The 14,155-nt window shown below is 39.9% G+C and overlaps 2 protein-coding genes across 3 annotated transcripts in view; one reads left to right on the top strand and one right to left on the bottom strand.

Annotated features, from left to right (window-relative positions):
* Positions 1–427: 427 nt before the first annotated feature.
* LOC121732236 (Krueppel-like factor 16) lies at positions 428–2,053 on the bottom strand. Of its 2 annotated transcripts, none has more exons than XM_042122063.1 (2): positions 1,766–2,053; positions 428–1,518 (listed from the first exon to the last, which is right to left on the bottom strand). In XM_042122063.1, the coding sequence occupies exons 1-2, from the start codon at positions 1,832–1,834 to the stop codon at positions 568–570; spliced, it is 1,020 nt and encodes a 339-aa protein (XP_041977997.1). In that variant the 5' UTR covers positions 1,835–2,053; the 3' UTR covers positions 428–567. The 2 variants fall into 2 exon arrangements, with proteins under 2 accessions (XP_041977997.1, XP_041977991.1); XM_042122057.1 differs by having other exon boundaries at positions 428–1,521; positions 1,766–2,046.
* An 8,997-nt stretch (positions 2,054–11,050) lies between these two features.
* Positions 11,051–14,155, top strand: part of LOC121732196 (zinc finger protein ush) — a 176,583-nt gene continuing 173,478 nt past the window's right edge. Inside the window, exon 1 of the mRNA XM_042122009.1 lies at positions 11,051–11,153. Coding sequence (XP_041977943.1) covers positions 11,114–11,153 — 40 coding nt within the window. The 5' untranslated portion in view covers positions 11,051–11,113. The remainder of the gene's footprint in view (positions 11,154–14,155) is intronic.

Here is a 14,155-nt window from a genome sequence, read left to right on the forward strand (position 1 = left end):
TTTGTTTGGTATAGTTTTTAAAGAGAGCTTCGTTTTTTATCGAGGTGTAAGCTTAGACATTAATTATAATGAATATATAAGTATAATAAATGTAGAGAATTGCTCATATTGTGTAGGAGTTCTTCTGCCTCTTTCCATATTGTTATGAAAATTAGGTATTCTTAGTATTTTTCTTTACACAGGATTTACTGCAAACAAAAGTAAATTGCTATAAAAATAAAGTTTAGAATCGTGTAGTAGAGTGTGAGATATCGCGGGCTGATAAGACGGTGGTGTTATCAGCTCGGTGGGTCGGCGGCGCGGCGCGCTCAGTCTCGGCCCCGACGCACGGGGTTCGACTCCCGCCGGGACCTCGGGGTTGTGCAGTGAGGTGACAGGTGACCAGTGAATAGTGATGACAGTGTAGTGCAATGAATAAAATACCGGCTTCAAGTCAACTCTTATATTTTTTAAATCTTAACATTAGAATAACATATTTAACGTCTAGCTTCTACTTAAGTAGGAGGATGAAACAGTCTTCGAGTACTAAAACTAGAGATCGTGAGATCCGGATCACAGCGGGGGCGCTCAGTGCGCGGGAGCGACGGGCGCGGGGGCGGCGGCGGGCAGCGGCACCGCTAGCGGCGGCGACGGCAGCAGGCGCAGCACGGGTGCGGGCGGCGCGCGCTCCTTCGTGTGGCGCTTCACGTGCTTGGCCAGGTGGTCGGAGCGCATGAAGCGGCGGCTGCACACGCGGCACCCGAACTTCTTCTCGCCGGTGTGCGTGCGCTTGTGCCGCGACAGCTCGTCCGAGCGCGAGAACCGCCGCTCGCAGCCCGCCCACGCGCAGCGGAACGGCCGCTCGCCCGTGTGCGTGCGCGCGTGCGCCTTCAGGTGGGACGACTTGAAGTAGTTCTTGCCGCAGCCGGGGTACGAGCACTCGTAGAGGCGGCGGCGGGCGGCGGGCGCCGGCGCCACCAGCCACAGCGCGGCGGCGGGCACCAGCGTGCCGGGCACCAGCACCGCCGGCGCGGGCCGCGGCGCCAGCGGCACCCAGCCCGGCGCGCTGGCCGCCACCGCCTGGGGCGACTTCGGCGCCTCCTCGGCCTCGGGCGGGAGCTCGGGGTGGGGAGGGGGCACGCGGGCCTCCACGACCCGGGGGGGCTCGGGCCGCTCGGGCGCCGGAACCGGGGCCGGAGCTCTCGCCTGGGTCGCCGTGTACTTGGCCTGCGAGTAGCTCTGCCCCCTGTTCATCTTGAACTTGAGGGTCCGGAGCACGTTCATGGCGGCGGGCGGCGGCGGCAGCGGCTCGGGGCTGCAGGTGCCGTCCTTGTGCGCGCGCATGATGACGGAGGGGCGCGCGGGCTCGGGCGGCGGCGTGGCCAGCAGCAGGCGCGCCAGCTCGCACCGCGCGCGTTTGTGGCCCTCGTCCTCGCCCTCGGAGTCGGAGGGCTGCGGCGTCACGAGCCCGCCCACGCCCGGCGGCGGTGACTCCCGGGCGCGCTTGGCCGCCGCTTTCTTCGGGGGCAGCTCCGGCACCTGCTAAACAACGAGAGATAACGTAAGTGAACGCCCGCTGAATTCCGAGCACGCGCGCGGTGCGTGCACCGCCCGCCGCTCCGCGCTGCCATACTTTCGATTGCACAAGGTACGATTTTACTCCTGACATAAGAGTATTGCCAATATTTTTTACGGGAAGTTTGGAGGTAATTATTGCAGTTGGGCAATTTTGGAGGTAAATAATCTAGTAAAAAAAATAAACGAAAATAATATCGTCGACACTCACTTTTACGTCCATCAACGGGGGCGTCGACGGCGGCGAGAGGGGGCCGCAGACATCGAGTAGAGTGGACATCGCGGCTATATTATCATTCAACGTCGAAAACTTTCTTTTTTAATTCACAAAAGTTGCGGTCTCTACGCGCGAGTACGGGGTTGGGAACCGTGTAGTCTCGTCCGCGATCCGCAGACGAATAAACCGCTTCGGTGGCGCTCGAGGTACGAGGCTAGAGCGCGGGCGAGGTGCGGGCGCGGGGCGACCAATGGCGGCCGCCGGCGCGGCTCGGCCGTCCAATGGCGGCGCGGTGATCACGCAGCCGGCGCGTGCCGGCGCGTGGCGTTCACGTGCACGGTGTGTGACGGGCGGCGAGGTCGCGGCGTGACGTCACCGGCGCGCCCCCGCATGACGTCGCGAGGGGCGCGCGACAAGGTCGGCCCGCTGCACCGCATCAATGGTCGCTGGCGGCCGCGAGCGCACCACCCGCGCCGCGCCGCAACATCGCCGCGCTGCACGACGCGGACATTTGGCAGGTGTCAACGAACTCCACGGTCCGCCTACACAACGCTGCAAAAATTATGCAAATCCCAAGTTTTGGTTTCTGTATCATCGCTCTAAAAATATTACAGCTATCAGTTGTAAATTGTAATCGCTGATGCTTTTCCCCAAGTTGAGAGCAGCTTGCTACCGAGATATCGCTAGTCGCTATCGCCGCCTTATCGAGCGTGTAAATAACATTACTAATGTGTTTACTAAATTAATATTAATGAATTTATTCGAGGATTTCTCAGCTTTTGTCGAAAAATTCTGTCAACAGCTCTCTTAAATACTTCCCAATTTGCATTAAAATGAAGAGTCTTTTTAGAATACTACAAGTTATACTGTCTCCCTTATAAGATATAAGAAAATGTAGAGTCATTGTTTGTTGATAAGTTCGTATCCAGCGCGTCTGTAGCGCAAAAATATATGTATGTACATGTATTCTGTAAATTTGGCTCAAGTGGCTTAATTTACAGGAAACGCTAAATATGTAGTATTGTGAGGTTGATTATTACTTGTAGAGTCTATAGAGTGCTTAAACTAACCGAAACCAAATGACTAGTAGACGTAAGTAACGACTAACGGTAAGTGTACGTTGACGGGCGCGCGCTTCCCACGTGAAAGTGCAGCACGCGACAGACGAGTGATCGGCGCGGGCGCAACGCACGAGAGGTAGCGGGGAATAGCGCAGCATGAAAAGCTCCGAAACATTACAGAAAATTAATATTACGATAAAGATCCGCACAGTGTATTTAGGTGGAATAGTTTTAACTTTTACCATCAGAGAAGTTGATTCATAGACAGAGGACCGGCGTAATTTGGTGGTTTATGTCAAACGCAACCGACAAATCATAAGCTCACAATTAATTGACATAATCCGACCAAATGACTAAGTTCCGTCAACTGCCTATCAACTTCTTTGATGGTACAATGTTTTATCCTTTGTCTTTCAAACCACTTTTCCAACATATTGGACATGGACAAAACTGTGTATAACGGAAACATATTTTTTAGGTTTGAGATCTGTTTACTTAAGAAATTAAAGATGTTAATGCTCAGCGTTATGACATGGTTGTTATCGTTATCGAACATTTACATAATTTTAAGCTTATTGGTTTCTATATTATCAGCCATGGGAAAGTCCTTGAGAAATTGGTTCAGGTCCAGATTCATTTTCAATTTAAGTCCTTATTTGATACAAACCAGCATGCCTTTCTGCCTGGAAGGTCAACTACTTCAAACCTTCTCGATTACGTTACAACGGTTTATGAATCTATGGAAGACAAAGCAGAAGTACATGCCATCTACACCGATTTCTCGAAGGCTTTTGACTTGGTTAATCACGGAATCCTCTTACAAAAGCTAGCTTATGCCGGGATTTTTGGTAGATTACTCAGATGGTGCAAGTCTTACCTCATGAACAGGTTGCAGCTAGTGAAAGTCAGGGACTATAATTCTGATATCAAAGTAGTGCCTTGTGGCGATCCCCAGGCCTCACACCTGGGGCCTCTTTTCTTTCTGTTCTACGTAAATGACTTGTATTCTGTTATTGCACCCGGATACCAAATGACACACAGACGATCTTAAGGTATATAGAAAAATCCACGACCACCAAGATATCAGCCTTCTTCAACACGATGTGTTCGAGGTACATCGAACAGATTAGCATTTTTATATTATAATAATCGCTTTCGCATATTGCGAGCGATGTTGTCGAGTAGTTGCCGAGTTGTCAACCAATCGGTCCGCCCGTCCGAGTCGCAGCCTTGACAGCTTGTAACCATTACCATTTACCATAATTAAACCATAATATAATTGACCAGTGAAACCCGTGTAGTAAATAGTGAATAAATAATTTAACCAGTTTTGCATCTTTTAAATCTACCAACCACGCGTGTGTTAACCATAAACTAAACCATCAGAACAACCAAAGAACCAAACCAAACCACCAGAAACTCCACCCCCAAAATAATACCCTTTTTACGATGTAAATGCAATAAAACATTGTTGTTCTGCTAACGAAATGTTGTTACAGTCATCAAAGTGCTTTCTCATTAAATTTACACGTAAACGAGATCCTATAGCTGCCACTTATTATTGCAAGTTAAGTTTTTGGGATCACATTGATGGTATAATTAAAAACCTGCCAAGTGCGAGTTGTACTCGTCCATGAAGGGTTCCGCAGCAGCAATTAGGTTTATTTTTATGAAATTAAAATGTTTTTGATTCATTTTTATATTTCAGTTGATTTAATGAAAGTTAAAATAAGGTTTACCGTTTATGATGTATAAAAAAAAAACTACTTGCTAAATCTCGTTCAAACCAATTTTCCTTGGTAGTTTTTCTAGTAATGTACCATCGTGGAAGTTGATTCCTATGCAATTGACAGACCAACGTTACTTGGACAAATATGTCAATTCAATGTTAATTGTGATCTGTCAGCTGGGTTTGACGTAACACAACCAAACTAGTTAGGTTCCCGATTTGCATAGGAATCAACTTCTCTGATAGTACATCATATATTAGGGGGGGGGGACACATTTTACCACTTTGGAACGCAAACTATTCAGGTTAGAAAAAAAATATGTTTGCCACCTCAATATGATTTTTATGACCTATCCATAGATACCCTACACGTATAGGTCAGATGAAATAATGTATTTTTGTTTCTAAAATTTTTAATAATTTTTCCATTTATGTATCAAAATCTTAATGTGGTTTACAGACTACATCTGCTTACCAAGTTTCAATATTATAGCTCTTATAGTTTCGGAGAAAAGTGGTTGTAACATACGGACGGACGGACGGACAGACAGACAGACAGAAAGACCTTACCTTTTTACTAGTCCCGGCTACAATATTTCAAACTTACAACATTAGAAAATAGACGACTAATTGCTGATATAGTCTACTTATCCAAAATAGTCATTGGTAAGCTAGATGCTCCTTGCCTTACGAACAAATTGCAATTTGCTGTCCCACGGCCAGGTAGTCGTCTGCATAATATGAAAACTTTTGGTTTGTCCTTATCTCGGACCAACTACTGTCAGCACTCACCACTGTACCGTATGTGTTCATCTTATAACAGAGTCAGCAATGATATAGATATATTTTGCGCATCAATTCGTTGTTTAAAATTACATCTATTGCAGAATGTACTATCAACAGAGTTCTTGATCAACTAGGCATTTGGAGCAGGTCGACAGGAACTCTGTCGGTATTGTGGCCAATTTTAATTTAATATTATTTTATAATTAGCATGCTGTGTTTATATCAAGAAGGTCTTACACAATTGTAATATTATAATATAGTATAAGCAAATATTTTGTTATAAGTGTTAGGCTAGTTTTGTGAACCTTTAATAAATAAAATGAAAAACACAATTATTGCAAGGATCCAACATTCTTATCACACCTCCAGAACCCCAATCCCCTATACAAAAACAAAACTCTAATCGCTACCTCCTATACCTTAACTTCACTGCGCATGTGTGCGTGACCATGCGCGTACGCAGCTCGCGTGTGTGCGTCATGACGCTCCGGCTCCGGCTGACTCACTAGTCACTACTGATGCAATCGCACTCTTTGTGTTTACTTCTACTGTACGTAGACTTCCCAATGAGTAAAGCTTATTCGGGCTTAACTTTTGACCCTAGTCTACGCATTTCTATGTCTTATTAAAATGACTAGACAGATTCATAAGCTTTCACTAGTCTATTATTATCAACCACGGGCCACGGCTCATTACCTATGCTAAAATATTATATTCATAGTCTTCAAGCATCCAAGAATTTTTCTTTGAAAAATGTGTATCTTCTTGATAAATTATAACTTTGAAAGAAATAACAAAGTTTGCATAAATAATAATCAAGCTCTATATAGGTATTATAAGTAAATGTAAATCTTCACATTGATGGCTCTACATTCCATAGCTACGCGAAAACTTATAATACGTTACTAATCTTCGGTTATAAAACATAAATCGAACATCACACTTTCTCTGTCGTGCTAAAAATTTTACATTCAGCCTATATAAGCAATACCGTCTATCGGAAAGTGAATGAAAAATGAAGAAAAAAGTAAAGCTAAAATATGTGTACGGTCAACATGCACACATTATTATGAATTGATATTTCTAAACCGCTTTGTGTATTATTTTCAATCAAGTTGAAAAACCAAGCCTTTTCGGATAATTTTTAGTTTAAAAGTAGAGCTGTAATTTATCGCCATCTTTTAGCATAGAGCGGAATGTAGAGTCAAGTGAAAACGCCATCTACAATTAATTTACCGAACCATCAAGCCCTTATGTCACTAGCATTACTATTTAGTTCATCACAGTTTAGATAGATGTCGCTGTATGTAGCATTTCTGGCTTTAACTATTCCACTTTGATTATTGATATTCATATCAATAGCGGTTGTTAGGGTTCCGTAACCAAAGGGTAAAAACCGGGCCCTATTACTAAGACTTCGTTGTCTGTCCGTTTGTCTGTCTCCAGGCTGTATCTCAATATAACAACAAATACTAAAAACAAAATAAAATTATTTTTAAGGGGGTCCCATACAACAAACGTGATATTTTTGACCTTTTTACTCGGTAACAATAATGGCAACAGGTGGGCATTTTCAATTTTCACAAAGGCCTTAATTATATGTGTACTTTAATAATTAATAATAATATTTAAATAAAATAAAAATTAAAGGGCGGCTCCCATACAAAAAACATATTTTTTGGTCTATTTTTGCTCTATAACGGTACGGAAGTTACGGAACCCTTCGTGTGCGAGTCCAACTTGAATTTATAAAGCGTTGTGAAATCCGATGTAAAATTATCGTAAAAATGTTGAATTTTTCGCTGAAGATATAAGTGCTACGAACATCGTAGAGGTGCTACGAAATCCTATTTCTAACCCCCGACGAAAAAAGAGGACTGTCATGAATAATTTAAAAGACAATATGATTTTTCACACGGGCCGTCTCGTCATTTCGTTTATTTTTCTATATTTTACATATATTTTACATTGTCTCTACAGGCTTAAGTGATTTATATGGAAGCTTCCTTGGGTTATGCTAAACATCTCCTATCATAATCTGACCGATCCGATAATATTTTAACACTTCAAAATAACTTTTTTTAAACCCACCACGAGAGAAATCTATATACCATGATAAGTATTAACTAGACCATAAAGTTAATATTCCTAGGATAGGTATATTAACTTTATGAACTAGACACATGTCGGAAATCTATACAAGCTTAATCAGACACGCTCGAGCAGGTCGCGAAATCCCCTCTTCTTAACTAAGCTGAATAGAATATTTTAACTATGGCAGTTGGCCCGAAGTGACGAATATTAATTATTTTACTTTCAATCACTGCAAAGTTGTAATTAAATGGAGTTTTAGACATACTTTATTAAATTGAAGTTTATTCATCATTAATGTTTCTGAGTGCGGACATAAGTTACAAATCTTTATCAGTCAAGCGTTCGTCCTCATGAAAACATAACAATTTCTTTCACAGAATATTCATTATTCTACAAAATATGAATTATTTTAATGAAGTAAAATATTTTTTATAAGTTTTCCGGAAATAGTGGGATTGTTGGAACGAAGTTCCTTATCGAGCGTTCTGCGTAAAGGGGGCCAGACAGAACGATATTTGACCTTGATAATTTTTTATTAGTACCTGCGTCCTGAATGGTAGGGGAAGAGGGCGTTGATAGTATTCCTGGGCGTCAATAGATGGCGTTTTTTAAATATATTTTTTGAGTTAAGTTTTTTGAATAGAGGAAATAACTTCGTTCCCTTCGGTTCCCTTGACACCTCTTAAGTTTTTAGTAAATGTAGTTCTGTAATAAAGGTACGTTTAATGGCTGGTTTGCATCATTGACTGTTTTTACAATATAATAATGATAATAATATGGACTGAATTGCATTCCAGTGCATTCCAGTGCCCCTTTTTATTTCAGAAGCAATCCACCGCTGGATTGGATTGAGTTCCTGAGAGTTATTGACAGAAGTGTATCTGTTCACCAGCGCTCTGATTGGCTAACGTCAAAAGTTAACCAATTAAAATCCTATTGAACAATTGTAGCTCTCGAAAACCTCAGCATTAACGACGAAAGTTGTTTAAAAAGAACGCAGAAAATATTTAATTGTTTTACGACCAAATTACTACCATAATAGTTTGTTCTAATTTCGCGGTTGTAAAATTATTTATTGCCCATTAATATTCAAATGTTATAATTATTAATTAATGAAGTAGATTAATGACGACCTGCATATTCAACAAAGTCGTTAAATCATTTTGTAATTTATGCTTCATTTGTTTTATTTTTTTATTTTAATTTGGTACAAATCATGATTGATTTACTTTTTGTGACATTTTCAATTTTAACGATTTTTTTATTTTATTTTTTTCATTTTAATAGTTTTGCAATGCTTCTGAATAGTAAGAAAATAATATTATCAACAACTAGATGTTCCGCGCGGCTTCGCCCGCGTAAATTAGGAATGTCACGGAAACCGTACATTTTTCCGCAAAAAAAGAAACCTATATGTCCTTTTACGTGGTGTCTTCTTTATGTGTGCCAAATAACATAAAAATTGCTGCAGTACGTTCAAATAAGCCCTTTCAAATAACTTCCCTCGTTTTTTCTACACTTTCCTCTATTTCTTCGCTCCTATTAGTGTGCGTGATAAAATATAGCCTTTTTCGATAAGTAGGCTATCTAACACTGAAAGAATTTTTCAAATCCGACCAGTAGTTCCTGAGTAGAGTTGAGTGTGCATAATATGAGGACCGCATTCTATAAATAGTTTTGAACTCAGAAAATGTACCTACCCTTTTGTCGGCATCATTAATATGTGCATTCATGGCAAATTACAGCTTTGTAGGTCCTATAGTCTCTGAGAAAAACCGCGGACAGACAGACAGACGGACATACAGACGGATGGACAGACCGGAACTATAAGGGTTCCTTGTTGACTACGGAACCCTAAAACAATTGGATAGTTTCAATAAAACAACAATTAAAATTGTTGTAAGGCATTTGTTCCGTCCAATTGCTCGATATCCAAGGGGGTGGGGTAAAAAAAATCGGACCAATAAATCTCCTGGCAACATTCAGAATCATAATCTGCAAGCTTTTCTGAGTTCAAAACTATATAATATAGAATGCGGTCCTCACATTTTGCATACTCAACTTCTTTTGGCGCCTGCACTATAAGCCATTTCAAATAATTTCTACCGTTTTTTCCACACTTTCCTCTATGACAGCTAGTAAGTATGTAAAGTAGTGTTTTTGCTGAACAGTTCGCTAATTTCAGCTCGCAAATCTCACGAACTGCCGGACCGATTTTGATTTGCACAGATTATGGGTACGTAGTCCAAGGCCCACGGGGAAGGATATAGGTACTTTTACGTCAGAATATGTATGTTCACGGAATTCCTTACTTACATGGGCGAAAGCGCGAGGAACTTCTAGTCATCTTTACAGGTTAATCAAACAGGCAATGTGGACTGTGGTGCACACAGCACACCCCACTACCGCAACTTTAATAGATGTGGTAGACAGTGATAAGTGATAACCAACGATGAAAACCTTTTGATCAGGGAGACCGAGGGAAGTATTAAAATGAACCAGGAAGAAGTGAGGGCGAGTAGTAAACCCTTTAAGTCTTATCAGAAGCGTAGCGTGCCTTGGCGGGGCCGCGTAAAAAAAATGTTAGGCCTTAAGGTATGGTTGCCTTTTTTAACTTTAATAAAATATGGTGAGTTATTAATAATTTTGCTCACGTTGGGACCCCCGTGGCCCGGGGGCCTCGTATAATTGATACGGTGGTAGCTACGCCACTGAGTCCTATCCTCAGCCTGGGTTACATGGTTTGAGCTGACACGCGAGGTGGTCTAGTCAGTTACTGAGGACTATTTGCACCGTGTGATCGCATCATATGAGTTACTTTAATGTGCGAGTGGGTCAGTTGCTCACCCGAGCAACTGTAGCGAGTTACCATAACATCTTTTGTTTTCACTCGCCACTCGCCTTCCCTCACCGGCCACCACAGATACAACTTGACTAGGCGATGTCACTGGGACATATTTACCTATCTACTGCGACGTCAGCAGCGTGCATGACCCAGGGAGGCAAGTCGAGCTGCTCTCGTGCGAGTACACAGGCACAGTAGCTGCCTGCTGTCACATCAGCTGCTCGCACTGTGTAACCTATCCTTTTTTTTCTTTGGTTTTAATTCTGATTTAACTAACTAACTTAAGGTAACTTAAGGTTGTGAAAAAGCACATGATTGTGACATTTTTCAGCAATAAGGGTCACCGCAGATATACAATTTCAAGTTGGCCGACTATCGTACAACTGCGTAGTTTCACAATTTAATTGGACAACTTTTTAATTAATTTGTAAGTAATCGGAAAGGAGCCACGGATTAGTGTCCTATTATTAAGTTGTACAATTTAGTTGGATGCAATGTTCGAGCCCTCATCAGTCGCTTTAGCTATTGGTATACTATGCGATTTAGTTGGCCAACTTGAAATTGTAAGTCTGCGGTCGCTCTAAGATACCAGAAAAACTACTAATATACACAGTATTGGAAAATTTTAAAAAATCTATGATAGTACGATAGAAGTCATCTACGGCGCTACGCCTGCTACGCGGGGCGTGCGCGCGGGGTGCGGGGCGGGCGCGGGGTTGGGCGGGGCCAGCGCGGCTGGCGCCGCCCTCAGTAGTGCCCCGACTGTCGAGCGAGCGACCGCGCCACCGCGCGCGGCAAGTTCGCGCGAGTGAGTGACATGTGACGGAATGTCGCGCAGGAAACAGAGCAACCCGAAACCCTTGAAACGTGAGTACCCAACCTGTAGAACATGACAAGCGGCAGGGAATTTCGTTTGAAAGCCATAAACAAGTTTTTTTTCCAAACGTTTCGCATGCAGAATTTTATGTGCGAAAAAAGTTGGTCAAAGGTCTACCCAGGCCTTATTTGTTGTTAAAATTAAAAATTAATTAAAATATTGTTTCGGTAAATTCACTATTCTCAGACTGTAGAAACAAACTTATGTGAATGTTAAAAACAACTTTTCTGTATGCGTTGGCGACCTATCCGAAGTTTTTGTTGCCAAAGTTTAGAAAATTATAATGTTTTTCGTGAATATGCACTTGAAAAATTGTTTTTGTTAGTGAGTCATAATTATTTTTATTATAGCAGAATATAATAATATCTCAGTTTAATAATATCTCAGTTATCAATTTCGCTAACTATGTTTTGTTTGCTTATCACTTTTATTAGTTGCTTCACGATTAAAAAACATTTCTTTTCTTGATCAACAGAAGTCAAGAAACTTTATTAAACATTGAAGTCTAGTGACTATTTGTATAAAATTTTTACATAATGTTAATATGTTTGACATATAATGATTAATGTAGAAACCGGCTTGTATTTCCCAAATTAACCACCAAGTTAATTGTTTGTCAAAATTTGCCTTTTCTAATTGATACGAAGAGAAATATTGGGTATAATTGGGGTCCTGGTGATCTGTAACATAGGCTACTGCCTAATTCAGACACCAGCTCCTCACTTTCTAATGTAATGCAGCATAATAATTTGTAAATTAGCCGTTAAGTTAGATTGTTGAGAGAGAAAATATAGATATATTATTATTATCTATACTAATATTATAATTCTGCAGAGTTTGTTTGTTTGTTTGTTTGAACGCGCTAATCTCAGGAACTACTGGTCCGATTTGAAAAATTATTTTACTGTTGGATAGCCTATTGATTGAGGAAGGCTATTTATCACGCTAAGACTAATAGGAGCGAAGAAATAGAGGAAAATGTGGAAAAAACGGGGGAAATTGTATGAAAGGGCTTATTTGAACGCGCTAATCTCAGGAACTACTAGTAATTAATAAAAATAGAACTAATTACCCAATTGCTCTTTGTATCAATGTTAGAAAAGAGAGGATACCGGCCGCACTCAGAGCCATTTGATGATGATTAAACTTCAATTTAATGAAGACTTTGACAGATAATGTTTGAGGCTTATGTCAAAATCTTCATTTAATTATTAGTAATAATATTTCTAAGTGCGGTAGTAAGATATTTAATAGACCATTAACTTAAACAGGCCAAGATGACATTGACACTAGGTCCAAAGCTTTGAGCTTTTATTTAAGTTTGCTATCGTCAATTTCGCGAATGGGTATTTTGTTTGTACCATGTTGTTTAAAATAACAAGCCAATATTTGGATATCTTGTCTCGTTGTAGAGATTTAAATTACTAAGTAATACTTCAAAATAATATGTAATATGAAAAAGTAAAGTTGAGAAAGTTTTGAATTTGAATAGCGTTTAGTAAAATCAATAAAGGACCTTCTTGGTAATATTATGATCAACTTTTGTATATGGCTTGAGCTGTAGACCAGCCCAGAAGGTCCCCAAATATTATATTTTACTAAATCTTATATATATATATATATATATATATATATATATATATATATATATATATATATATATATATATATATATATATATATATATATATATATATATATATATATATATATACATATATATATATATATATATATATATATATATATATATATATATATTAATAATAATACCATATTGGTTATATGTAGTCTCGGAAAATCGAAACTACAAAAGAACTAAGAAGTTTTATAGCTTTAATGTAGAGGCAGTTTAATTTTTCTTGTTTTTGGGCCTACAGAACGATTGTTTTTAGAGTAATGCCAAAAAAGTTAAACAAATATTATAGGCCAAGTTTCTGCGTTTGTTTTAAGTGTTAATTGTTTAAACAAGTAGATGGGAAACACTTAACAGTAGCTTCTTACCCTACTCCAACAAGACATGTTTTTTTACAATGTCACCGCAGTGCGTGTTGGCAGGTCACCTGTCTGTTTACTTTTAACACGTGTCGTGTTGCGTGTCGTCGGGTCGGGTGTTAGTACACAATACACATACTACCACTGACCGAGCTAGTCTATATTTTGTTAAGTACATGGATAAACTGTTTATATCCCAAGGCTAGACGGGTTTTCTTAACAACTTTTTACCAATTTTTTATTTTTGAATAATTATTAAGGCCTATAATGCCATTTTCGAATATAAGGGACTGATACACACCCTAAACGGCAATTTGTATGGGTATATAGACGGATTTTTTTGAGTTCCCAGCATTGTTCTCTTAGAAAAAGTTGTTAATTTTGACGGGCTCATTTGATGGTTTTATGGATAACGGTGTTTACACTAACATGTTGTATATAATATACTAGGTAGATTTAATTTTAATTAGAAATTTTAAGTGTTTATCAATGTTATTGATTGTAGAACTATTTTTAATGTTCTTGAATAAGATATCTTCTAGAATAGAATATAATAGAAAATTATTTATTTAAACAACATAAAACTAACATAAACTTAAAACATAATACAGGAAAACTATGAATAAATAGACGGTTTTACTGCTAACAGCAGTAAAACCGTCTATTTAACTTGATTAACAAAAAATTAAAACTGACTTCCCAGATAAAAACAATAATAATATGAACTAAAAAGTATTAAATCTGGGGGCACGGTAGTGCCCGCTCCAAGTCGAGCAAAAAAGCGGCACGGCCGTATAACTCTTACTCTTTAATATTGCCTTTTTCAGAATTCGTCTAAATCTCAACTATTTCTGTACGTCATATACTACAGTCTTCATTACTTTGAAGTCGGTACCAGTCCCAAAAGTTTCAGATATTCTGACATTGACTGAACTCACGATTAAATTAGCTGGTAACTGAAAAGTAGTAAATATTAGAAGTCGGTCTTCTAATATTT

This window comes from Aricia agestis, chromosome 1 (assembly GCF_905147365.1).
Source record: "Aricia agestis chromosome 1, ilAriAges1.1, whole genome shotgun sequence".
Classification (NCBI taxonomy): domain Eukaryota; kingdom Metazoa; phylum Arthropoda; class Insecta; order Lepidoptera; family Lycaenidae; genus Aricia; species Aricia agestis.

Bases quoted from the DNA above. Each gene is read 5' to 3' on its own strand.
- LOC121732236 (XM_042122057.1), bottom strand. From the start codon at position 1,834: ATGTCCACTCTACTCGATGTCTGCGGCCCCCTCTCGCCGCCGTCGACG. The intron at 1,522-1,765 runs GTGAGTGTCGAC...CTCGTTGTTTAG, and splicing joins CCCCGTTGATGGACGTAAAA to CAGGTGCCGGAGCTGCCCCC.